The 24,853-nt window shown below is 43.0% G+C and overlaps 1 protein-coding gene across 5 annotated transcripts; it reads right to left on the bottom strand.

The window, feature by feature from the left end:
- Positions 1–1,584: 1,584 nt before the first annotated feature.
- On the bottom strand, positions 1,585–24,853 carry phactr4b (phosphatase and actin regulator 4b). Of its 5 annotated transcripts, XM_041045150.1 has the most exons (16): positions 24,810–24,853; positions 19,097–19,192; positions 18,508–18,552; positions 11,904–12,074; positions 11,461–11,541; positions 10,101–10,610; positions 8,536–8,880; positions 7,210–7,341; positions 5,576–6,107; positions 4,939–5,240; positions 4,605–4,803; positions 4,356–4,411; positions 3,865–3,926; positions 3,637–3,774; positions 3,381–3,457; positions 1,585–2,764 (listed from the first exon to the last, which is right to left on the bottom strand). In XM_041045150.1, the coding sequence occupies exons 3-16, from the start codon at positions 18,518–18,520 to the stop codon at positions 2,749–2,751; spliced, it is 2,634 nt and encodes an 877-aa protein (XP_040901084.1). In that variant the 5' UTR covers positions 18,521–18,552; positions 19,097–19,192; positions 24,810–24,853; the 3' UTR covers positions 1,585–2,748. The 5 variants fall into 5 exon arrangements, with proteins under 5 accessions (XP_040901084.1, XP_040901083.1, XP_040901081.1 ...); XM_041045149.1 differs by lacking the exons at positions 18,508–18,552; positions 19,097–19,192; positions 24,810–24,853 and adding an exon at positions 15,531–15,701; XM_041045147.1 differs by lacking the exons at positions 18,508–18,552; positions 19,097–19,192; positions 24,810–24,853 and adding an exon at positions 13,316–14,044.

Below are 24,853 nucleotides of genomic sequence, written 5' to 3'. Positions count from 1 at the left end.
GGTTCTCGGCCGGCTGACCTGTAGAGTAACCGCCTCTCCGCCAAATATGTAAAGTACACTCCCACTAAAATCCAAGATGGCGCAGCTCAAATGCCCATGGTTTGGTCACAAAACCGACTCCCCGAAACCAGTGGGTAATGTCACGGGTGCTACGTCCATGTTTTATACGGTCTATGCTAATAACCGGTGGCGAAAGAAGTATTCGGATCTTTTACTGGAGTAAAAGAACTAAGAACTTGTGGTTGCGGTAGTAAAAGTACTGATTCTGTGTTGTAATGTAAATTATCATTGTAATGTTCCAGCTGTTGTGTAGTCTTACCTATAATCTTTTTTTCTCATAATATAGATTTCTATTATCTATAATTATATATTAAAGTATAACAAGTTTTTATATTTTAAAAGTTCATATGTGCTGTATTAAAGCTTCAATTTGCAAAATACTTAGTGACTATTGCTGTAAAATAAATGTAGCAGAGTAGAAATTAAACAAGAAGAATATAGAAACACTCAAGTTACATACAACTACCCCGAATTGCAAAAAAGAGTTCACATGCCTTGATGAATTGCGGCCAGTATAAACTTGGGTTTACTCCAAGTTTGCAGTACATATTAGAATCTGAAGACATGGTTCTAGTTTTTAGTTCATTTAATTTCATCATACTTTATAGTTTATACGTATCTAGAACTATAAACATTAACATAAACAAAATCATGTTTTATTTCTAAATTCTAGGTGACTTCTTGTCTGTTTTGCATGAATATTTTCCTATTCTTTGGTATTTATTTTTTTAAGGAACACACTCAGCCTGTGCCCTGTAGTGATCCAAGGATGTGGGTTTTCCTATTTAATCTACACTATCATGTTGTTATGCAATGTGCAAATATGCTTTAATTTGTCAGCAATGCAGCTTTGTCACCTTCCAGCACTGCCTCATCATGAAATTAAATGATAACATTCTGGCTTCACTTTTTTCAAAATAAACTGCTTTTAACCTCTGGGATATATATTTAGAATGCCAAATGTATTCCAAAGTTTTGGTATGTAATGCATCCAAAACGCTTGATTTGGCTCCTCACAGTTATGGAGAAAAATGTACCTGCCACCAGGTGTCACTGCCGTCTCATATTTTCACTTCAGGCTCCAATTTAAACTGTCCCCACAAAATCTATAGGTAATACAGATCTCTTGATTTGCACAGAAGATTCAAGGAATTGAAAGAATTTTAATTAGATCCCGATGTGACTATTTACAAATAAAAAGAAAACTGTCAGTCCAAACAATTCCACATTCAATTAAAAATGAACTTAATTTTACAGAAAAGGTACACTTTCATATTCCCGTTCTTGTAGCATTTAATCATAAACTAATATTCTGTGCTTAAAAAAATAGCAACCTATAATACTTTTATATTTAAAATTTCTTTTCAAATAAAAGGAAGACAAGATATACACAAGCATCAGTTAAACCTATATCAACCTGTACACAGCATAGAGAACCCTGTAAGCTACTGGCCAGACAACAATACAAGATAAAACACTTCTGAATTTTCAGAAGGTTCCAGTCCAAATGACTCCCTGTTGACCGTTTATACATTTTCAGATTTTTTTTTTTTTTTGATAAATCCCTGATCTATACTCACAGCAACTTACAATTTAATTCTTAGTATAGACACTACTAGCATGACCTTATCCAAAATGGCTACAGAATGCATTGCATGTTTGATCTTTAAAGGGAGGTACAAAAACTCATAAAAAAGTATAAATGAAGAGAGATTATCCAGATCCAGTGACACTGGATTCTGTGTTGGCTCATGCAGTGGATTGCAGAAATCAGTGATATGAAAACCAGTATCCTATGCTCCTTTAGGCATTGGGTATGTTGGCACACATAAAAACACCAACTGTCTCCTGACCTGCACCTTTTTCTATATCTAGATTGACGCTTAAATGGCCACCTCACATCACAACCATAAATACAGGCAAGCCAAATTGAAAAAAAAAAAAACAGGCTCAAATAAAAGCAGTCACTACTTCATGTCATCAAAATTACAATATAAAATATCTTGTGCATTACAGATTATTTTGTTGTTAGATCTCTCCAAGTCTCATTCTAAGGTATCACAAGAGCAGTCTGTACACAATTATTATAAAACACATACAATATCCCAGAGGTTTTCAGTCCTAAAACAGAATATCCCAGTCTTCATCCACTAGCCTGCTCTTGCTGCTGCCAGTTGTCTCTATTGTCTATTATTATTGTGTGGAACATTATAAGTCATCATCATTATTATTACTATTTTTATTGTATGTTATTACATTAACAAGATGAATTAGCTTTTCCATATACAGTAAAGAAGAAAAAAGGCAACACAGAATGAGGCCGCATTAAAGGTTGTAATTAGATCCAAGTCCCTGAGGGGTACCACATAACAGCAGAGTGAGAATAAGCCCTGTAGGTCCTCTGCCACTTCTCCACTTCATTGGCACGTGGTTCCCCCTGTTGTCTGGGAGAATTACTGCATCTGGTCCTCACCCACCACCACCTCAGTTTAGTGAAAGCAATGTAGTGAGAGGGCGATGGAGGGCAAGCGAGAAGCATTCTTGTTTTGAGTCAGTTCCAGGCTGTCCCTGATAATCTGTACAGTACATTCGGGAAACATTAAGGGCCATCAGTCTGCTTAGGGAGCAGCCTCTTGCCACAGAGATCTTAAGTGCTTCATTATCCACAAGGACGCGGAGGGGAGGATGCTAAGGCCGATGAAACCTAAATGAAACAAAACAAAGACATCTCATGAGGCGTAAACAGACGGTCAGATTCTGTTTAAAGTTATAATCCTTTAGATTTTCAATAAAATCACACCCTGTTAGTGCTGCTATTAATGGCTGGTATTTTTTCCATTCCCACGCTGGATTTAAATTGCCTTCACACTCACAAGGGAATCGTTCACAGGAAACGATGAATGTATGTCATCCGGTGTGACAATCTCTAATTTTATCTCACTGAAATCAGCCTCACTGTTTACTATTCATTCTCCTGCCAATAACAGAGCAGTATTAAGTTAGCAGTTAGCAGGTATTAATTATCAGCTAATACAAACCAATACTTCTGATAATACATATTAAAAGTGTTTGAGTGAAACATGATGTGGCTTTTATTGTGAAGCAGTCACAGGAAACACAATGTATTTGTCACTGGGGTTTGGCCTATTATTAGCTGACTTCTTTCAACCACTGTAGTTTGTTTGGTTGTACTGTAAACCGAGCCAACACCTGTACTTCTGCTGTATTTCTGACAAAGTAGCTAGTAGTAACCAGGTGTGTTTGAGGTAGTATTAAATCTGAAGGATTATAATGTCAAGATCCAACTGATAAAAGTATACCTCGTGTAAATTCTGCTCTCCTCATGAACCTCCATTTCAGTGCTCTTATAATCATTGAGCTCCTTCCGGATAGCCGCCTAGACGAAAAACCAGGAAAGAGGTTGTAAGTTAAACATGAATTTGAAAAAGGGGACATGTCTTAACCATCACATCAATGCTAATATGCTGTTAAATACAATGTTTTACAGGTAAATCAGTTGGGTGCATTTGCTGAGTTTGCCAAACACTTGCAGGAGATGACACACTGAATGTGTACCTTGTCAGCGGGAGTCAGCTTAGTCCACGGCTTGTCTGCTCTCCGATCATAATCCTGGGCATCTGTGACTTCCACATACTCGTGGAAACGCAGGATTTTTCTTGCCTGTAGTTCTGCAACTGTGGGTCTTTGACTCAGCTACAATAAACAGAGTTTTTAATGTCAGTTTAATTTCCAGCAGACACATGATTTTACACTTGGACGTCTGTTGTGAATGCGCTGCCTCACCTTCCTGGTCAGCCGCCGCTTGATCTCTCTAACCTCAGCTTGTCTGTCGGCTTGATTTTTAGCTGAAGAAAATATGTGCGAGGAGAAAAAAAAAATCAACAGATCTTAATTTAGACTCAGGTATGAAAGCATGGTTTGATGTGCAGGAAAGTTAAAGTAAAAGCTGTTTCCAAAATTAAACATCTAAACTGTGATCCATGTTTCAGGCAGTCTTTTCAAGTATAAATTCTTGTCATCATCAAGTGTAAAAAAAACAGATTTTGTTATACATTGTAAAGAAATGGCAGAAGAATGAAATGTGGCTTTATTTACAAAAGCAAGAGCAGTTCATAGGCAAAACAATCAGCCTGAACTGAGCTGTGATTTTTGTTTAAGCCTTGGATAAAGAGCAGTTAACTTAAAACAGAGTCCGTCTTTTTCACTAGTGGCATTATTAGGTTTGCTAATAGATAGGAAAAAAAGGTGAAAAGGAAAAAAGAGTTGATACTCACGCTGAAGGATGTTTCTTTGCTCAAGCTCCTCGGCTGTGGGTCTCTGGCTAAGTCGTCTGAAGAAAAAAGCAAAAAAGCGCAGCACTATTTTTACACAGTTTCATCACTTTGTCATTCAGGCAATAAGTAGGACAAAGATCTAAGAAACGATCGCCTGATTTCTTCAGGAAATGCGCATTCACTCTTGTCAGTTTAAAGGATACAAAGGCAATGGAATACACACATAAGAATGATAATATTTGTCTTTACCTTGTGAGTGCAGTGCCTATCTGTGTGCGGATGGCCTCCCACTGCTCCCTGCTCTGCCAGGTGAGTCCGGTCTGTCCTGGAGGCTGGTCGTCTCTGCTGCTCCTCTCCTGGGTGAACCTGTCCCTGTTCGGAGCAGAGGGACGGCTGCTCAGCTTCAGAGCCAGGGTGTCCTTCCTCTTGACCCGGCTGGCCAGGGCACCTGGAAAAAAGCCAAGCAGAGAGAGATGTATTCAGGGGTACAGCAGCACAAATCACTGCAAGGTGCTTTACAGAAGTCTTGAAACTAAAAACTCAAAATAATGTTTGAATATTTCCATAACATTTTTATGCTTACTAGGTGGCGGCTCATCCTCCTCATCCTCATCGGAGTCTTCATCTTTATGAGGCACAGGGCCATCTGAGTCGCTGTCCTCCCCATGCATGTCATGCTCTTCTTCCTCATCCTCTTCCTCCTCTTCTTCCTCCTCTTCCTCACTGCTGTTTCCCCCTGGGATGACACAAACACCAGCATCACCGACCAAGCACCGGCGACTCCGTGGCTCCAGCTCTGGTTGAGGGATCTCCCCATCGTATTCCTCCTCTTCCTCATCATCTTCCTCCTCTTCCTCCTCATCCTCTGAGTAGTCGTCTTCAGATCTAATGGAAAGAGAAAATAAATATATACATGAGCATTATAGATGCACATAAAGCCAAACCAGGACTCACTCATCTAGATATACCTGACTTTGCAATGATTAAGTTAAGATTTTCTCCATCTCTAAATGGAATCAAGTGTGAAAGGCGTAAATTAATGTGGAGACTACTCAAGGTCACATGCAAGGCTGGCTCTCATGTAAGTAGAAACACATTAAAAGTTTCTGTCCCCTTTGTCCGGTCACCTTGTTTTTGCTTGCACTGACTTGTGATTTTGTTTTGGCAGAATAGGTTTGTTTTACAAAAGTTCTTCTGTTATCATGTCCAGAGAGACTCACAGTTTTAGTGGCTGAATGCTGACAGGCAGAGGGCGTCCACGATCTCCTTGGTACTCCGGGGGAGTCTCAAAAAGCAGAGTGTGTGCACGTTGTGACCCGTCTGGATGCGGCTGAGCCGGGCCGGGACTGGACAGGGCTCGCTGGATCATAATATGCAGCGGGACAGGTGCTGGACGCTGGGGAGACTCATTGGTCGGGCTTGGCGGGTCAAACAGCATGGGTATGGGTTGGGGCAGTGGGTGGGGGTAGGAATGCTGATGATGGAGATGGTGGGTGTGTATGTGTTGGCGGGGTGGAGAAGGTGGTATGTGAGTTGGCAGGGGAGGGGAGGGAGGAGGGGGAGGCAGCTGGAAGCCCACAGGGAGGCTGCTCTGGTCCTCCAGAGAAAGTGGTGAGGGGTTGATGGGATGGCTTGAAGCAGAGGAGTCCTCTGTGTTGCGTTTGGTGACGGGAGTGGTCCTCTTGGGGGGCATTGGTGGAGACGGCTTGGCTGGCACAAGACTGGCACCCCCGGTAGCTTGGTTGAAGTCACCTGCAAATTAAAGAACAGTTCACTCATCCAATCTTAAAGGAAAATAGCTATAGAAACAGCTATAGCTAAGGCCTGTGAGTGAGTTGCTACCAAGTGCTTTATTTTCCTATCTAGTTTGCCACTGTGACGTGACCGCACATACATTAGCCATACATGTATGATGTACCCAACATGACAGAATACACATGAACAAATGCAAGTACTGGGATTACATGTCTGACTGAGCATTATTGCGTACATACAGTGAGCCGGATCATGTGACCGTGTCAACATGAATGCACACATTGCCCTAGCTAATCAGTGCGCAGCATGTGCCCCAGGTCACAGAGACAAAGGAGATACATTCAGCCTACATGCTCTGCACAGCTGGGTCCTAAACCTGCTGTCAGTTCTTGTTTATTAGCATAATTAAAGTGCAAAAAGTTCAGAAACAAAAAGCTCAAATAATTTGCATGCACCTTTGTATTTTCTGTAAGATTCTTAAAACTTTGTAGAATGGCTTTAAAGCGACATCAGTGTTAAAAGCCATAGCCGTGCTACTGAGGCATAATAATATCAGCGTTGCCAGACATGAAACATGCAGTAGACTAGACTGAATGGGATTACATCTTCCTCTCTAAATTATAACAAGCCCTTATGTTAGCACCCTTTGCCCATCCACTGATCCATCCATCCACACATCCATACATAACCACCCATCCATTCCCAGTTGAGCGGAAGCTAAGTGGATTAGCGCTATAAAATTCACTTGATGCATTGCAGGCCACAGCTGGAACCTGCTGAAGCCTCTTCCTCACTCACATGCCAAATAAGCAGAGTACAGCACTGAAAACTCTCGACTGCTCACTCACACAGAAGTTGTCTCTCATATTCACAAAGCACCCAGTGCGCTCATTATCAGCTCATTATGTGCATGCGGCTCTTACATACCATACCCAAAGAGAAGCAATCAAGGCCAATCAACAAGATAAAGGCATTGAGGGGGTGGGGAATATGTTGGCAGCTAAAAGGAACGCGACATGATGAAGAACGCAGACTCTGAAGGAGGGCATTCCAGACACCGGCACCCTGGCCACACAGATACCAGCGGGCATCTTTTTACCTGAGCGCAGGCCTCCGGCCCGTCGGCACAGGTAGACGGGCAGGGACAGGTAGACATCATAGTCGCACTCTCGCTTCCAGCAGGACCAGTAGAGCGGAAGCTGAGCGTTCTCTCCCCCCTGCAGGGCGGAGACTAACAGGGAGGAGACGGAGGCCTTCAGCTGGTGTGTTTAATGAATGCAGGTACATGGTGTACTGTTGGGGTACTGTCACTCTAAATGCACTTAATTCTGTCATAATGTCAATTAAATACTATTGTTCTCCCCTCTCAAAAGAATCGTTCCACATTGCGAAATATATGCTTATTTCTTTTCTTGCCAAGAGCGTAAAAACGTCAAGCTGTGGTTTTTGTCTCCTGCCTGTATCGAATGCTCAGCAAGGAAGCAAATTTATGAATTTCCTAAGCTGTCGGACACTCCTTTAAAATATTTAGTAACTTTGACTTTATGGGACAATAAACTCCAATAAGCTCCAATAAACTGTCAACGGCCGCATTAGCAGATGTTTGTTTTCTAAATTAGATTTCGGGCTGGCCTACTCTTGGTAATCCAAATTTTGTGGAGCTCAAAATGCTGTTAATTTCAAAGTGAGTTGCACTGTGTTCTATTTCTGTCTGCCACTAACCAAAATAACCTCAAGTGACGACAAGCAGGACATCTTATAATATTTTTTCCTCATTTGACTTGTCACATGATTCTGATGACATGACCGATAAACGTGAGAAATAGACGGTATCAGACGTCACTGCATTTCATAACTATAACAAACCAAGCATAATGCAATCACACAGAAGTACAGACACTTGTAAGGTACAGCAAGGCAAAGACATCAGATCTGCTGATAAGATAAAAAAAGAATCAAAGTAGACAGCCTTGTCCGAGTGGGAATTAAGACAAGATCCCAGATGAGACAAAGCCACAATAAACAACAACAACCACTACACTGCATGTGTGTGAGCAGCGGCCCACAGCCACAAGAGTCCCTGTTATCTTCAGAGTGTAAAATGTTGGAAAAGTGGCAGCTAAAGTAATCCAGGAGCAATAAGTAATTAGCTGGGGAAAAGCTGCTCAAGCTGTTTAGATAACATCATTACCAGGATGTGTGTGCAAGTGTGTGTTGCTAGCCGTGTTGAAGACTTCGCCTTCAGTTGTGCACTGACTCATAAATGTACATAGTGCATTCGCCAGTGGGAAAACTACATGCTAACTGAGCAGACGTTTGAGTGTTCATAATGCACATTTGTGACTGTTGATGTAGGCTGCAAGTGATCAAGTCCTCTCCCTCCATCACCTGTTAGCAGAAGCACCCACTACTCTGCAGAACTTACCCAGCATAGCAGCGTTATTTCTGTTCACTGGCTTGGGTGGAGGCAGAGGGGGCTGCTTGGTGGCCTGAGGGGTGGAGGCTGGGATTGCAGATGAAGACTGCTGAGTGGACACACCCGCAGAGGAGATGCACCAAACGGGTTTTGACGCCACAGTCGAGGGGGCGGAGGGAGAGGAATACTGGGTTGTGGGGTGGTTGGATGGGGTGCGAGGTGGACCCTCGCTTTCAGGTTCAGTGGTGGAGCTCATCAGCCATTTCGGAGGCATAACAGGCTGTTTAGGTGGCAGAGGTTCACGCAGGGTGTTCCGCAGGGCTTCCGGGTCAGGAACAAAATGGCCGTCTGGCTCTATGAAAACAGTATTATGAGAATATGTTATATAATGAAAGGTCATTTCACTGTATTTACAGAGAATTCACACCAAAACACCAGTAACACTTTAAAATCAGAATCCCTCTGTGGTACATGCACAATATTCTACATAGCAGGCATTTCCAAAGTGTACTTTTATCTTTTCCCATTATTGAATTAGCGACGTCTCATTATAAAATACATCTCTACATGGCTATAAATGATTCAGTTCGGGGACTGAGCAGTGAGCCATTTTCTGCCGCTTCACCACTCCAAGCGCTCTCTGTGATAGCTCTTGTTTGAAAATTGCATTATCTAGGGATCAGCTGTGAAGATAAACAGAGTAGGCGGCTGCAATTACCACCAAAAACCCACCTCCCTCAGCCCACCCCACCACACCCCCGAGCGGCCCCTGCGCTGCTGCTACTGCTGCCACAGCTGCTGCTGCTGCTCCCACGCCATTCCTCAAATCTGCAGCTCTGAAGTTGAGGGTTATTTATTTACAGACGGGCCTTTATCACTGTGACGTCATAGAACCAAAGAGGAAATAATCCAGAGGAAAAGGAGGAAGTGAGCATGAAAAACAGAGAAGAGAGAAAAAAATGAGGACAGAGAGCAGGAGATGTGATAAAGATAGAAAGAGAGTGGGAGAGGGAGAGGAAAAGCAGCATCAGAGAGAAAGAAAAAAGGAAAATACAAGGTGAGACAGAGGAAAGAGACGAGCAGCGACACATGAAGGAAAGTGGGAGAAAGTCTGTTCACCTTCAGTGGTTCGGGTGTCAGATACATGACAACTGGACAACTTCTTAAGTCTAAAAACAGCCCAAAACACTATTATTTCTCAAAATGTAATGTTTCAGTGAAATCAATTATCTGTGGCTCCTCACCCATTATCACTGAACTGACAGTGTTAGCATTAAAGGGCAATAATGGGTCTAGTGATCGTGCCACATTAATTAGGAGAGGAGAAGAGAGGACGAGCTATTCCCTCATGTTCCTGAATAAGACGCGTAGCTGGAGCAGGGCCCCTGGGAGCTGACAGGAGCCTGTCTATATCTGGGAGGACAGCACATAAGCAGGAAAGTGACAGCAAGAGAGAGAGGAAAAAAGTTGTAAAATAAACACCTCATGTTGGGCTTTCACACAGTGAGGAAAACTCAAAAGGGATCTTACGGTTACAGCTTTTCGGAACTGGTGTAAAGTCTCAGATGGCTCACCTCTGTGGGCCCTTCCCTCCTCGGCAGATGCGTGCCGAGGGAGTGTGGGCTTCCAGTCTGCTTCCACGGGACGACGACTCCTGCCGTCCTCTGACGGGGCCTTCTGCAGCCCAGGCCTCTTCTGCCTGTCCTCGGGGTGAAGCCGGCCTCCACGTCTGTCCTCCTCCATTTGGCTGTGAATCTGGCCCTGCCAGACCATGTTAGACTTCCACTCGCCCTCCCCATGCACACGTGCCCCCATCCCTCCCCCTCTTCGCCCATCTTCATGTGGTCCCGTTACCCTGGAGCAAAGGGCTCCCCGGCGGTCTCCGTCCGAGGGCGGGCGGCCCCTGCGGTCATCTGGCTGGGGGAGCCAGGCCGGGTTCATCCTAAAGTCTGACTCGGAGGGGAGTTTGCCCTGGTTGCACGGGCTCCTGCCGACTCCTCCTCCTCCGACCCCTGAGCTCACAGGCAGAGTGTGACCATTCTTCACGTACGGCTGCTTCAGGTTTTGCGTATCTGCGTCTGCATCTTAAAAGGTTGGACAAAAGAACATAAGTCCTTGGTGAACAAACATAAAATTGAGAAGGTGCTACACACCACTCTGAGTCATTTAGCAAGTGTTGAAAATGAGACACTAAATGTCCACTGAGTCTAAATTATTCATGTAAAATACCGGCAGTGTCACATTTGATACTGTAGAATATTCACTGGATCTTTTTTCATGAATATGAGGATTTGCTGCTTCTCTCTGATTTATATTGTTGTAAACTGAAAACGTTTTGGTTTCCAGCTGTTGGTTGAACAGATCTAGCAATTTAAAGTTGATTCGTTGGGTTTTTTCACTATTTTCTGACATTTTATAGACAAAACAACAACAAATGAATAGAAACGACAATTAACAGATTAATTAGTGATGAAAATAATCCTTGCAGCCCTGTCCCACATAAAAAAAAGAAATGTGCCCTTAACCCAAACCCTGTAGACAGAGTCTGTGTTTGTTGGTGTGATGAAGGAGCAGCTGCAGGTTTAATAAATGGGCTTCTGCAACAGCGGGGCCAGCAGAACGCTCGCACAAACCCCTCTCAAAGCTGTTTTGCTGCAGGGCACAATTCGTTCCACTTTTCCTCAGCACTGGAGAGTGGCATGCCATTTTAAACAGACATTACATTACTTTGAAAAACAGCAAGTTGAAAGTAAATTTGCCTTTTTTAAAAAATATGTCTCAGACACCTGCTGGAGAGCAGGACAGTGTTCCTGCCATAACGTACTGATGACTTAACTGTACTGTCTGTGTGGGCGTGATAGCCTCAGGGCTGCTGCTGACAGATGCAGACACCGTTGTGCAGAGAGATCAGATGAATCACAGAAGCACTCTTACCGTTGTCCGGGACCTCCTTCAGCAACCCCTGTTCTATAAGCTCCTGCCGCGTACGTCTCGTCGACATCTTTCTCTCCAGCTCTGCCGTCCACAAACAGAATTTAGGTTACACGCTGAGTTTTCTCCTTCAAGATCTCCATGAGGAAAAACACACTGCTGTAAAATCGGTCACATTTAGTGTGTGACCTCATGCTCCACAATTCAAAGATGCAAGTTCAGAGATCCTCACTCAACAGGATATTTTGTTAACAGCTTATTGTCTTATTGTAGGTGGACTGAAAACATAAAGAGAGCCAAGGGGGCTGTAACATTCAGGCAGGAACACACGCATTGAGGAATTCTAATGAAAGATGAATGTAACTGATAGGAACAGTGAGAAAGGAGGATGAAGGGGGGAGGGGGGGTCACTCATACTATAAACACAATGAGTTCACAACACAAACCTTCTGAAGTTTCCTTGAACTTCTCGCTGCTTTTCTTCTTCCGCCACTTCCACGGCTTGAAGATCTTGCCAAGGGTAGAGAACTTGCCCTTACGTTTTGGGGGAGGGGTGCTGTCCCCCGTGCTGCCCCCCTCTCCCACCATTGTGCTGTGGTGCTGCTCAACTTCATCATCTGAAAACAGAAAGAACAGCATTAACACGATTTGTGCAAGTTAAAAAGGAGACACAGGAGCAAGGAAAATAACAGCGAGGTTCCATCACCAGTCACAATATTCTGACACAGGACGTTTCTGTTCTAACTGAGCTCATCTGCTGCCTTTGTAAAGGAGGCCGTGCTCATTACGGCTGTTATTATCTTTAGCTGTTAGTTCTCGGGGACTGAGTGTGCTTTGGCAGGGTGATGCTGAGAGCTCATGGACTCCTCCACATATCCACAGTTAACAGGAGAGGTCTGACGCTGGCGTTCAGCCAGGATTTCTCACTGTCAAGTGCTCACATTCCTTGGCTGGATGGAGACTAGTGCCTTATCAGCCTTTCAGCCCTCTACAGAGCAGAGAGGCACACACATGGCTGCAATCACACGGTACCAGCAAAAAACTGTCAGTCATGCCTCATACGTACAGCTAACAATCACAGAGCAAAACCTTTTAAAGAACTCTGATCATTATGAGATGCCATTAAGATCTGAAGTACTCCATCAAATGGCATTCTGCAGCCATGGTTACACATTCTGGGTTATGTAATTGACAGGCTGACTGACAGGGTGCTGAGCTCAGAGAGAGTTTCAAACATTAGCTCTCTCACGGCTGCAGCTGCTGTATTCGGCAGACATAATATTTACCAGTGGAGAGAGAAAAGGGTCTGACTTAAAACATCCAGTCTCTTGCACACACAGGATGTCTCGGCAAAAATAATGCCTTACAGTCTGATTCCCACAACAATATACTTCTAACACAATACCTACAATACTGATGTGGCTTACTTAGCAGTCCAATAAGGTACACAGGAACATAATAACAGCAAAAATATCTTTCCTGGGTTTAAACTGACTCTTCGCTTGAGTCAGAGTTAGCTATGGGCCAGCACCCCTGGAGCTGGCAGGGTTTCAGTATCTTGCTAAGGGACATTTTAGCATGGTGGATGGTTGCTGACACAGAATTCAAACCCATTTTTGCAGCTGAAGGACAGAGTCTTTAACCGCTACTCCACACAGCTACCTCAGTGCTGCTGGCAGGGTAAAATTTGAACTGAATGCTTACACAGTGTTTAAAAGCCTGACAGTCTATAACAGTTCAAATCAAAAACTGTTCAGGTTCATGCATTACTGCCAATTTAGAAATTAGTTTTTTTTCCCCTGTATGTCCCAAAAAGTTTAATTTCAACAAGCCTATCAAAAAACAAACACTGATCTACCTGGCAGAGGGGTGTTAAGCGTCCAGCTTCCATGGTGGTGGGACTTGAAACAGCATGCCATGGGGAGGCAGGAAGCATTCGGCAACCCCAAAATCAACTTTCCTGTATATATCCCAACAGTTGAATCAGCAAGGAAGAAAATGCCAGAAGGGCAAGTTGCAGGAAACTGTTCGAAACTACAGCAGAGAAGGTCCGGGTTCAAGGAACATGTCCGCACCATGGAAATCCAGCTTATCTTGGCGAGGTAGAAATCTGAGGATTCAGACCAGCTGCCATAACATCCAGATTAAGCATTGCTTAAGGCAGCTTCGCTGTGATCCAGAACTGAGGTTCTCACACAGCAGACTGCTCTGACACAGTGGCTCAGCTGAAGCCAGTGAAGCAGGGTAAGAGCTGGCTGTGCCAGGCCTGCACACTCCAAAGCACTGCAGAGATGACGATTGCAGACGACTCAGCCCATGCAGCAGGCATCCGTTTGAAAAAGATGACTGACCATTTCTTTAGAAGATCTATACATTAGCCAGTGTTGCATGATTATAAAATGTGTCAATCCGCCAACATGAAAAAATTCCCCCCCAAAAAAAAGAAAAAAGAAAAAAAAAGTCAGAAACTACAGTGCATCCGGCTCAGTTATCACATTCTAGAGAGATGCCGTTCCACTCAAAATTATTCTTTACAGATACAGAGAAAAGCTTTCCAACTTGTCTTGTCTTGTTTCAGCAGTAGTGAGAAAAGGTCTGGTGTGTGGTGGCACTACAGCTGTGTGTGACTGTGGGGATGGGAATGAGAGTAAAGGGTAAAAAGAGCTACAAAAGAGGGAAAAAGTACAGGACTTATGGAAGGGAGGGGGGGGCTGCCTGGAAACACAGGGAGGAAACAGCACTCCACCCTGATTCTGTGACCGAGAACAAAGACAGCCTCTTCCCCTCTCACTCAATAACAGTCCACTGTACGGCTCATGGAAATACCATGCTGAAAGGTACAATACAGTGACACCAGTGAAATTAATTAATGACTGTTAAACCAATGGATGATATAACACATCAAGTTTCCACTGAGAACAAAGAAAGAACCAGAATTGTAGTAGTCATGCCCAGTAATCAGGGGCTCTGCCAAGATAAGGCATACCAGTCAGGAAACATGGGGGTGTGTGACACTGTGTATGTATGTGTGTATGTGTATGTGTGTTTCTCTGACGTACCCCGGGTCCTGAAGCCACACCTACCGCTCTCTCACACATGTCCCAGAGAGGCCAGATTTGCCTCTAACCTCATGATTCAGTGAGTCATGGCAGCCTGGTCAGGTGAGCATGCGGTTAAAGGGGATTGTTGTTTTTAAAGGACCCCGACCTTTAGCCAATCTGCAAGCCAATCCATCCCGATCACTTACATAAGAAACTCGGGAGCAACGGTTGGGAAACACTTCCAACCACATTATAACCCTAATCCTTGCTAGGGCAGATTATGAAATTTAATCTATTTAATTGACAGCACAAAGAGGTTATAATCAGTGTGATTGCTTCTTGTGGAATCTTGAGTGCCCTAAAATCTAAAGTCTACCATTTAAATCCCAATACCACAGTAGCGCTAAGTTGACCTAGTGCTACTATGCTAAATACAATTAGAGAATGCTATTTAAGGTAAGAAATGTTTTAATCTGTCCCACAAATTCACTAATTGCTACTTTGTCAAACTCAAAATCATGACCTCTGATTAAAGAATAATTAGGTCTGTTTTGTTTACATGCTGTAATATGAAAAACTCCAGTAATTAAAAGGGAAAATGGAGGAATGGATCCAAAGTTGACATGTGAAATCTCATCTAGTCAGACACAATCCCTATTTCCAAAAATCTCTAAACATAACGTCTTTCCATTATCTAAGTTCACCTTCCTGTGCATGTTAAGATAAGAAAATAAGTGCGAAACACATGCATGAGTGTGTAAAAACACAGCTGAGATTCATCCACATGATCCAGTGATTTAACATTCCTTGTGGTGGTGAAAGTGAAGGGGGTAGAGAGAGAGAGAGAGAGAGAGAGAGAGAGAGAGAGAGAGAGAGAGAGAGAGAGAGAGAGAGAGAGAGAGAGGACATGTGCAATGTTGATTATACAATCAACCTTATTTCTCTTCTATGCTTTAAAGCACTGAAAAACTACACAATAGAAGGAGTAGAATGAATAAGTGCACAAGCGCACGAGTGAGTCCAGAAACTCACCAACATTGTTGTGTTTTTGTGGGTCCTGAGCTGGGGTCTCCACACGAAGGCTCTGTCCCATGATCCAGCCCCTGAGGGGCCTCTACCTGTCCTGCACCCAGAAATGCGCACACGATACCGGACAGATCAGCAGCCCCACCTGCCTTCCTCCTCCTTCAACAAAGTCCCTTAATCTCCCCTACCACAGGTCTTTTCTTCTTCTCCGTGTTTCCCTCGTCTGCCTTTCTTTTACGCCTTTCAGTTCAGACCTTCCTCTGTCCCTCCCTCTCGCAATCTCCTTAAGACCTTCCCTCCCTCCAGGAGCTGGACTCCTTCTCCCCTCCTCTCACTGACCCTCCCTCCTTGGCTCATAGCACAGGTCAGCATTCACTGAAAGATGCCTACCATTCCAGGGAAAAAGACAAGTTATGTTTTCAATTTCATGTGTGTGTCATGGTATGTTGTGCCATGTGTGCACCCAGTTCTGTAATGTACAATGTGGTGCATGCTATGTGGTGCAGTGGGTCTCAAGAGAACAAGGACTCGCAGGATCACAACACTGATCCGGGCGAAACGTTACAATAAAAGGACTTAACCACCGCAGAAAAACACTAGACTTAAAACCAGAGCTCAGACCACATTGTTTTCCCTGAAAACAATTACGTGCAGAACACACTGGTGTTATTTTTTTTTTTTTTTGGTCTTCCTTGAGCTGACGAGGAGAACAGAAGATAGAAACATAGATAACATCTATATAGGCCATTCTTAAATTAATTAAGCACCTTAACTGACAAGCAAAAACCTTATTTTTGTCTGGATGTGGAGGATGGAGGAGAAAAAAAAACTGGAGCAATTACAATCAATGCTCTCAATCAAGAGAAATGTCACAGATGATCAGAGACACGACTTTTTGTGGGAGCAGCATAAAGGTCAAATGTGCCCAAGATGCTGCTCTGTCTCTACACTTGAACAAATGTAGAAATGACATGAATCCCAGCAGCAGTACAGCTGCTACTATGACACTGAACTTGTTAAAGGAGGAATGAAGGATCACAAGCCAACCTGGCAAATGGGAAGATGTGTAATCAGACATATGCTGCCATTTCTATATCCAGTATGCACGCTAATATTAGACTACTACTGTTGTTCAGAACTAGCAGAGGGTGTTTATCATGCTGCTCACCTCTCTTAATGCCTCCAGACACCATTTTAAGCACATCTCCAAGTCTCTTATCACAATATGAACAGTCTTGGAAGCATTAGCATGACTTTGAAACATGTTTGCCAAGGAGAGCTGCCCTGTTTGGAGCCTGAATATAGAGAGGCAGAGCAAGAAAGAAAAAGAGAGACCACTTTCTCTAAACTAGAAGAAAAGGAGTGCAGACCAGACCCCCTGAATTAGTGCTTTGATTTCTTTTGAGGTTTGAGTGTCTTCAGAAAACCTTGTCCAACTGTGCCTCAGAGGCATCCAGAGCACTGAGCTGTGTCATTATGCCTGGATAGATCAGAGTTTTCTGAGCGTTTGGCTGCATCTCGAGCTGTTTATAAAGATGGAGACCTAGTGTGTTCAGCAGCGTTCCTTTTCTCTCCCTGTGCCCCACATACAGCCTCCACATCGGGCCGGCTTCCAGAGAGAGCTGAGCCAATCCGCATGAGCCCAGAACCTGTTGGCCTGACCTGGATAACAGACTGGGCCAGGCCACTTTAGCAGGCAGACAGACTGAGCCAGGTACACTCATACTCGCACACACAAGACCCTGTCCAACATGAAGACCGTATGGAGCGTGCCTTATGGATCGCGCTGTAAAGCTCTGTGTCACTACCTCAAGTCTCATTCATGATAGCACACTAGCATTTTTAAAAATGTCATAGGCTTCATATTTTTGTATTAGGGCAGAGTTTTAACTGCTCAGCCATATGGATGTTTTCTTTGTGCTAAAAGCAAGTTAAAAATGAGTAAGGACGGGAGAGAGAACAAGCACTTATTTCATTAACATTAGTATCTTGTTCAAGGACATCTTAGAAAATATGCTTATTTGTTTTCTTCCAGAGAGTTAGATGAGAGAAATGCTAAATATGTATGTATGCTAAATATCAATCTGCTGCCTGTTTAGCTTAGCTTAGAATAAAGACAGTAACTCAAAGAAATAATCCAACACATAAACCCCTGTAAAACAACAAATTATTGGTATTACACCTTAATAAATAAATCATATGTGTGTTTGTTAGTGAGTTGTAGACGTGCTGGTGTCTTCTCACCTATCTCTCAGCAGGAAAGCGAGTAAGTTTATTTCCCAAAATGTTTAACTCTTCCTCTAATGCAAGTTCCACTTTTACAGCACACCTGTAGATGTTTTTCACAGCCTTGTAGCAACGAGAATTTTGTATGGCTTTTATTGTGAAGTAGCCACAGGAAGTCTTCAGTGATAGTCACAAGGGATTTTTTGGCGTATGAACATTTGGACATTTTTACCTGTTTTTTTTTTTTATGCAAATTCCAGAGGGAACTGGTTAACTGAAGAGCTACAGGTCATGGTTTACCAAAAACCATCAGGACACATAATCAAGGTTAGCACTTCCTTTTCCTGCACAGCTGTTACAAGGAGGCAAGGATCAGCGTCGTCAGTGAAAGCAGTTCACACAGGGAGTCAAAAGCTGCTCATATTCTCAATATTCACAGGGTAACTTAAACAATGACACCACAGATTTTCACTGAAACATGTCTTCTGCAACACATCGCAGACACATAACACACTGACCTCCCAGGCCGACCAGGGAAAACCCTGAAAAGCCAAGCTTTGGGAGGGGAAACTGATCCTCAGTCAGGCCCTGAGGTTGAGAAGATGTATGGTTGTAGTCCTGAGTGGCTCATAAAATGTGCAGGGCTAGACAGACTCCATAAACACAGTGAACGTGCAGCGAGATGAGTGGATCTACAGCTCTCTCCACACCATTAACACTGCACTTAACAAACCACAACGAGAAACTTGGTACTCACCACGATTTTCCATTACAGAGTTTGAAGCACACCAGTCAACGGTTCCTGAAAAACAACAGTTTGAGAATCAACATCAGTTCAAGATGTGAGCTGAGACACTTTCAGTTAAACCAGTGTAGTAGCAATGGTAATCTGGTTTTTCCTCAAACTTTTTTTTTTTTTTGCAAGTGATACTCCAAAAAAACATCAACACTGTGGTCTTGAATTCATGAGATAGTTAGTCATAAATGTTTCCATTAAAATTCCTTAAAGGCCCAAATTAATCTTCCCAATATAAAAGCATCTGAAGCATCTAAATATAAACCCAATCATTCTTAGTCTCTATCAAGCCAAATTAAAAGTCAAACCACACACAGTCACATCTGTTTATCTGAAGAAATCCCATTTTAAACACAGTATATTAATTATGGCATATAGATATGCTTTTACTACATTAACGGCTCCACTGGTCTAGTATTTTTTACCATGTACTATGCATTCATGACTCTTGTTATGATAAGACTATATATATATTTTATAGATTATTATAAATGACATTAGTATTATCGACTGCAGATTTTAGAAATGTAAAAAATAGATGTAAACATACACTGTAGAAAGTCATGGGTGGGGTGGGGGTGGTAGCAGTATAGTGGTATTTATTCAGGTCTCCTGATGACGATGGCAGCTCCATCCATCGTAACCCCTGATAAAGAAAAACAAAGAAGATTAGGTCATAGTTAGTCATGAACCAAGAGCACTGCCAACAAGGAGTGAAGATAAAAGATTAATGGGAATCCATGGATTCCCAGAAACTTGAATGTATCACTAAAAAAACATACGCACACCAACATATTAAAACCAGAATGTCTGGGCTTTAACAGTAAGACCCCATTTACACCTGCCGTTAAGTGTGATCTGCATCTTGATATGTGGTTGAAGCAAAATACAGGGTGTAAATAGGCTCTAAAAGCCCACAACATAAAGGTGACATCAAGCTTCATTTAGAGGATGCAACAAAACCATCCACATTCCCTGCCTATCAAGTAGCAAAGCTGCCATTTTACAGTTGTGCTTGGGGGCCAACACCAGATACATTATTAGTCCAGTAAGAGTCACACCACCTCAAGCTGCAGCACTGTGTATAGGTGTCACAGCCAGAGGGACAATATTAAAGCTTAGGAACTAATGTGAGCATGTTTGCTCCATATTTTTAGCGTCACCAACTTGAGCAGATCTGCCGTAACCAGATTTTTTTCCAAGGATAATAAAGGACAGATGAAAAAAAAAAAGACATTATGCGAAGTTGTGAAGCTATAGACCATTTGCAGCAGGACCACAGCAGAACACTACTCCAGTCAACTAAAAAAAGACAATGATGCTACTGCAATCCTAAAAACTGGATGACTGAAGTGTGAATCGATTTCTGTTACGTCACGCTGATGGTGGTGTTAAAACCTCGTGGGAGGATGGTTTCCGGGCATGCACTCAGACTTTTGGTTCCATCTGGGCATTGTTCAAACTATTCACGTGTAAAAAGTTAAAGCACTCTCGTCGACACACTCCAATAATGTGATTATACACTTATGTTGGCCAAGTGCCTCACTTTATAACCACAGACTAAACCTTTTAAGTACCAGAAGTGGATCATTTATGTTTGACAAAAAATATTTTGCTGTTGATTATTACAGTTACTGACTGCTTTGGCAAAGCAGATGCCTAACAAATAGGGTTTATTACTTTCAGAAATATAAAAGAACTTCACTGGAAAAATATCCTGCTGACATGCAGCTATGATCCATTTTCCCTTTAAGGGTCTGCAGTTTACAATACTTGTGCTTCTCTGCATCTGTTTGTGCATCCTGTTTTGCTTCAAGTAAACCAGGAGTATTGTAACTCAGAACAAGACCAACACAATAGTTTCCAGTTTTCAACAACTTCATGTTAGGGGTGGGGGTAGGAGGGCTGTTAATTTGGGATTAGGCTATGTTGCATGGTCGTCACAGATATGCAGGTTTATTGACCATAGGTTAAATAGGGGGCACTTGATTTTCCTGTATTCTGGATAGCAGTGTTAAAAGACAGGGCAGACTGAAAAGCCCCGGGGGCAGAGAGCAGCAGTGCAGGGGGAAACAGAGTCAACTGTGATTTGACTCAGTTCAGAGAGGAAACTGAGTTTGGCACCAACAGACAGAGGCTGTTACTATCAGAATTTCCAGTTCACCTCTCAGACTGGAACACAAAAGGTTCTCATAAAAGAAACAGAGATAATGAGCAGGCTTTATTTTGCTGAACCTACTGGACCTGTTGCATATGCCCACTTGTTGAGAATGGAAATATCAACATGTACTCTACGCATCTGACAAATACAAGGGGAATGGGTTATAAATTCTAGGGGCACGGGATGGAACGACAACAGAAAGCAGAGAATGATCCATTTCTAATAATGATGAAACTACAAGAAACAAATCAATTAGTTGATTAACAAAATGAATTGGCACTTGCTCTAATTATTGAAGAATTATTTTAGTCACTTTTAAGCAAAAATGCCAAATATTTGTTGGCTTTAACTCCTCAGATGTGTGGATTTGTTTGCTGTACAATTAATCATTTAAAGTAGTTTATAAATTAAAAATCCAAAACACTTAGTTGCTCCAGCTTTTCAGATCTGCTGCCTTTCTATGATTTACATCATTGTACAGTTAATGTTTAGCCATGTTAATTTGACTAATTTTGGACTGAGGATTTTCCAATGCATTTTACACTATTTAAAGCAATTTTACAGAAAGTTTAATCGCCTTAAAATAAATAGATAAATAAACATGAAGGAAAAAAAATTAGTCAAAGCCTAAAATTCTTGATTTAACACCATCCTCATGGTCCACGGTCCATTCTCGGTAACAAAACAGCTGCCATACTATGAAAGCCACATCTCTTGGGCCAGTTGAGAGAAACCTACTCCCTCGCGTGAGAAACCAAAAAGCAACATAATGTGAGAAAAAAAAAACCTCTGGTTACAAGTACCAGTGAAAAATGTGCCCCAAACCCCAACCCTAAACGAGACCACAAGATTCCTTCAGTTCCTCTCTCAACAAAACTTATGAATTTCATTGCAAAGTAATTCTTCTGGTGGTCTAATGGACCTCCATATCGTCTTACATTTCAGTGAATTACTGGTCTAACCACGCTGCAGAGTCCTGAGGGCTAATGTTATTTTCAATGAACGCCAAGATAAGAGCAAAAGCCCCTTTAGACTCTGTGATGGTGCCCAGGCTGATGCCACAGGAGGCCCTTTGACAAAACCACTGATGTAATCAATGATCAATGGCCTGCCATTAAGTGAGACGCTGTCAGTCGCGCGGCTGTACAGCATTGTGATACACAAATCAGGCGTGTAAACTCAGAAACTGTTTCCTACACATAAAATGATATCCTGCACTTGGTATTACTCTCTGTTCCTCTTCCAGGACAGTTTACTGGCAGGGTCAAAGGTGAACTTCCCTATGAAAAGAAGAAGCCTGAATAACAACACTTAAGCCAGTAACCCTGCCAAAAACCACATAAAATGGGCTTTAAAGTATTGTAGTTTTTGTAGTACAGCCACACAAACAAGACTGGAGGAGATCCCTAACACCACTGAGAGGAGTCAGATGTATCTGTGGTCGGAGATGAAATTTTTTACACTCCCGCCCAGCGCCACAGCCTTGGCTGGATGACTCAAAATAATCGAGCTGAGTGGTGAGCGCTTCCCTCTATCCAGGGAAAGAGAAAAATATCTTTGGTGTCTGAAAGTAAGAGCGGATTTGAGGCAGCGAGGGGGTAGAACTACAAATACAGAGAATTTTCCACCATTTCAGCCACAGCCTCATATGTTATGTATGCAATAACACTTGCTTGCCTCGCCGCATGTCATCTACAACATACACGATCCAAAAGGAAAAATAAAACTAAAGAAAGACAGGGAAAGAACTGGCTTGAGTAAACACATTCCACAATCAAATATTGCTCTGTTTCACTTGCTGTTTGTGTCACGCTCACAGCCAGTCTCAGAATATGCCCATGAAAAAAGGATGTTCATGGCCTAGTTCCCTTCTGAGTTGTTAACCCTCTCCCCGCGCTCTGCCGTAAAGACTCAGATCAATATGAAAGAGATGAGTCTGTCCAAACTGTGTAGGACCTCTGTCACTCAGTGTCTTTATCGTCATGAAAGACGTATTCCCTGAAGCCTTGACAGGCAAACAGATCTAAAAAGACACACACACACAACCAATTAATGACATAAACACCCAATTAGAGCTTAAAATATTGGGACAGAGCTAAAAGTTACCTCAGTTCCCAGTTCCATCAATCACTTCCCATACCATCATCCTGTCAAAACTCTATACAATGAAGATGAAGTACATTGTCTGAAAACTCACATTAAGAGCCCACATCCTTTTTGTGGATGATAGCCTCAGGACAGATGATACCAGCTGGGATTTTCGTCCTTTTCCCAGCTGCCATCCCACAAACTGCACTCACCAGGAATAGGAGCCACCAATCAGGTATGTGAAAGTAGCCGTTACAGCTCGCCCGACTTTATAATCTTCTGTGGAGCGCACACACCCTCACTGGCGCACTGTGCTAGCTCTGATTCAATTACGATGGGAGCGGAAACTGCCGCAGCTGGTTGGGTTATGCCATCTTTAAATAGCAGTTTGCTTCTCACTCCAGCGCTTGGGTTTTGGGCACAAAAAGCCACCAAGTCAGAGGAGAAAAGTCATTAACTCCACACTTTAGACTTTCTGTCTGAAACACATGTCCTAACAATTAACATTCTTACTGACAAAAATGGTGAATAACTGATTTAATAATAGCTAATACCTGAGACAGGTGGACTGAGCTGAAGCATACTTACAGACCTACTCCAGAGAGGTATCAGTCATAGATTTGTAGATGGACAAAAAGTGGCAACCAAGTCAGACGAGCCGTCTCTCTGCTTGGATCTCTCTGCAGTGTGTATCCGAGCTGCACAGTTTCCGCACCCCTCTCCGAAATGGATGGACGAGGGTGTCTGTTCCCAATCCGGGCCGGGTGAGCGTCATCACCGAGCCTGCCCCAGAAAAGCATCACTCACCACAGGGACCGGTGGCCCACTTTTACAAGGAGCCCAAAATGCTCCTCGCCTTTGCTAAACTTTTCTTCCTCAGTGTCCCCTCCACCTGTGTGAAGAAGACTGCACTGCAGGATGGAGGATGGAGCACAAAACTTATCGTCATGCAACACAATGCATCTTTGCTCTACTGAAGGCAACTGACCATACAAAACAAGCATTAACATGATACGGTTGTATGCCCACTTTACATTCTTCGCCTCCAGCCTGAAGCAAGGCTGTCCACCTCTGCTCCCTGCCAGGGGCTGCTGCCTGAAGGAGGGTGGGGGTGGACGAGAGACATTTAGCCGAGAGCTCCGGAGGAATCTCAGGCATAGATCAGTCTCATCTGTGGTCTAACTGAATCAATCAGGCCCAGATGACAGCTTAACCATCCTGGTTGCCTCTTAATGGCCCATTAAACGGGGGGGGGGGGGGGGGGGGGGGGGGGGGGCTTCCAATGGGAAGTGGAAAGAGCTAAGCTACCACACAAGCCATGAGGCAGCATTTTTTTTCTTAGAAGAGCAAATTAACTTCAGGAGCTATTACGCCACGGGCAGATGAAACCAGAGGAAAAGCATGTTAGGGTATAGGAGAAGAGACACAGGTTCCAGAAGCAGGGGAGGCCTGATAGCCAAGCTTTAAGAGATCTGAAATATAGTAATGTGAATAGAATAAATACAATAAAAATAAATGCACATTAAAACAATAATTAAGAACACACACACACATACACTTTTATACCTGTTGAAAACACACTCTTTTACCAAAAAGAGCTTCCATCACTAGGTTTTCTAACAGGAAGTGTCTTAGCCTGCTCTTGAACTGACACTTGTAATCTGAATAAATTACTGGTATGTTCCTTATGGCATCTAATATCTTGTAATGTCCTTGAAGAGGAAAAAATGCTCTCTCCTTCGTCTCTAATATAAATAAAAATAAATGTAAATAGTGTGTGGGGGGGAAAAAACATAAAGCTACCATCTCTCGATTTTACACTTTAATATCAGAGCCATGCACGCGCAGTCTTCGCCGTGAGGATGTAGAGGAGAGTGTTTCACGTCTTCCATCTTCGCCCTAACAGCCCATGTCCTAATTAGATCTAAATGGAGCGCTGATTTCTAATTGTATCGCCGAGATTACACTGACTATTACTTAACCGCTTTCTGTCCTGAGGCAAAATACAAATTACCTGAGAGGTTGACTCGGTCTACGGTGTGAAAAGCATCAAATTAA

Source organism: Toxotes jaculatrix, chromosome 8 (assembly GCF_017976425.1).
Source record: "Toxotes jaculatrix isolate fToxJac2 chromosome 8, fToxJac2.pri, whole genome shotgun sequence".
Lineage (NCBI taxonomy): Eukaryota > Metazoa > Chordata > Actinopteri > Toxotidae > Toxotes > Toxotes jaculatrix.
This window is presented reverse-complemented; position numbering and strand designations above follow the sequence as displayed.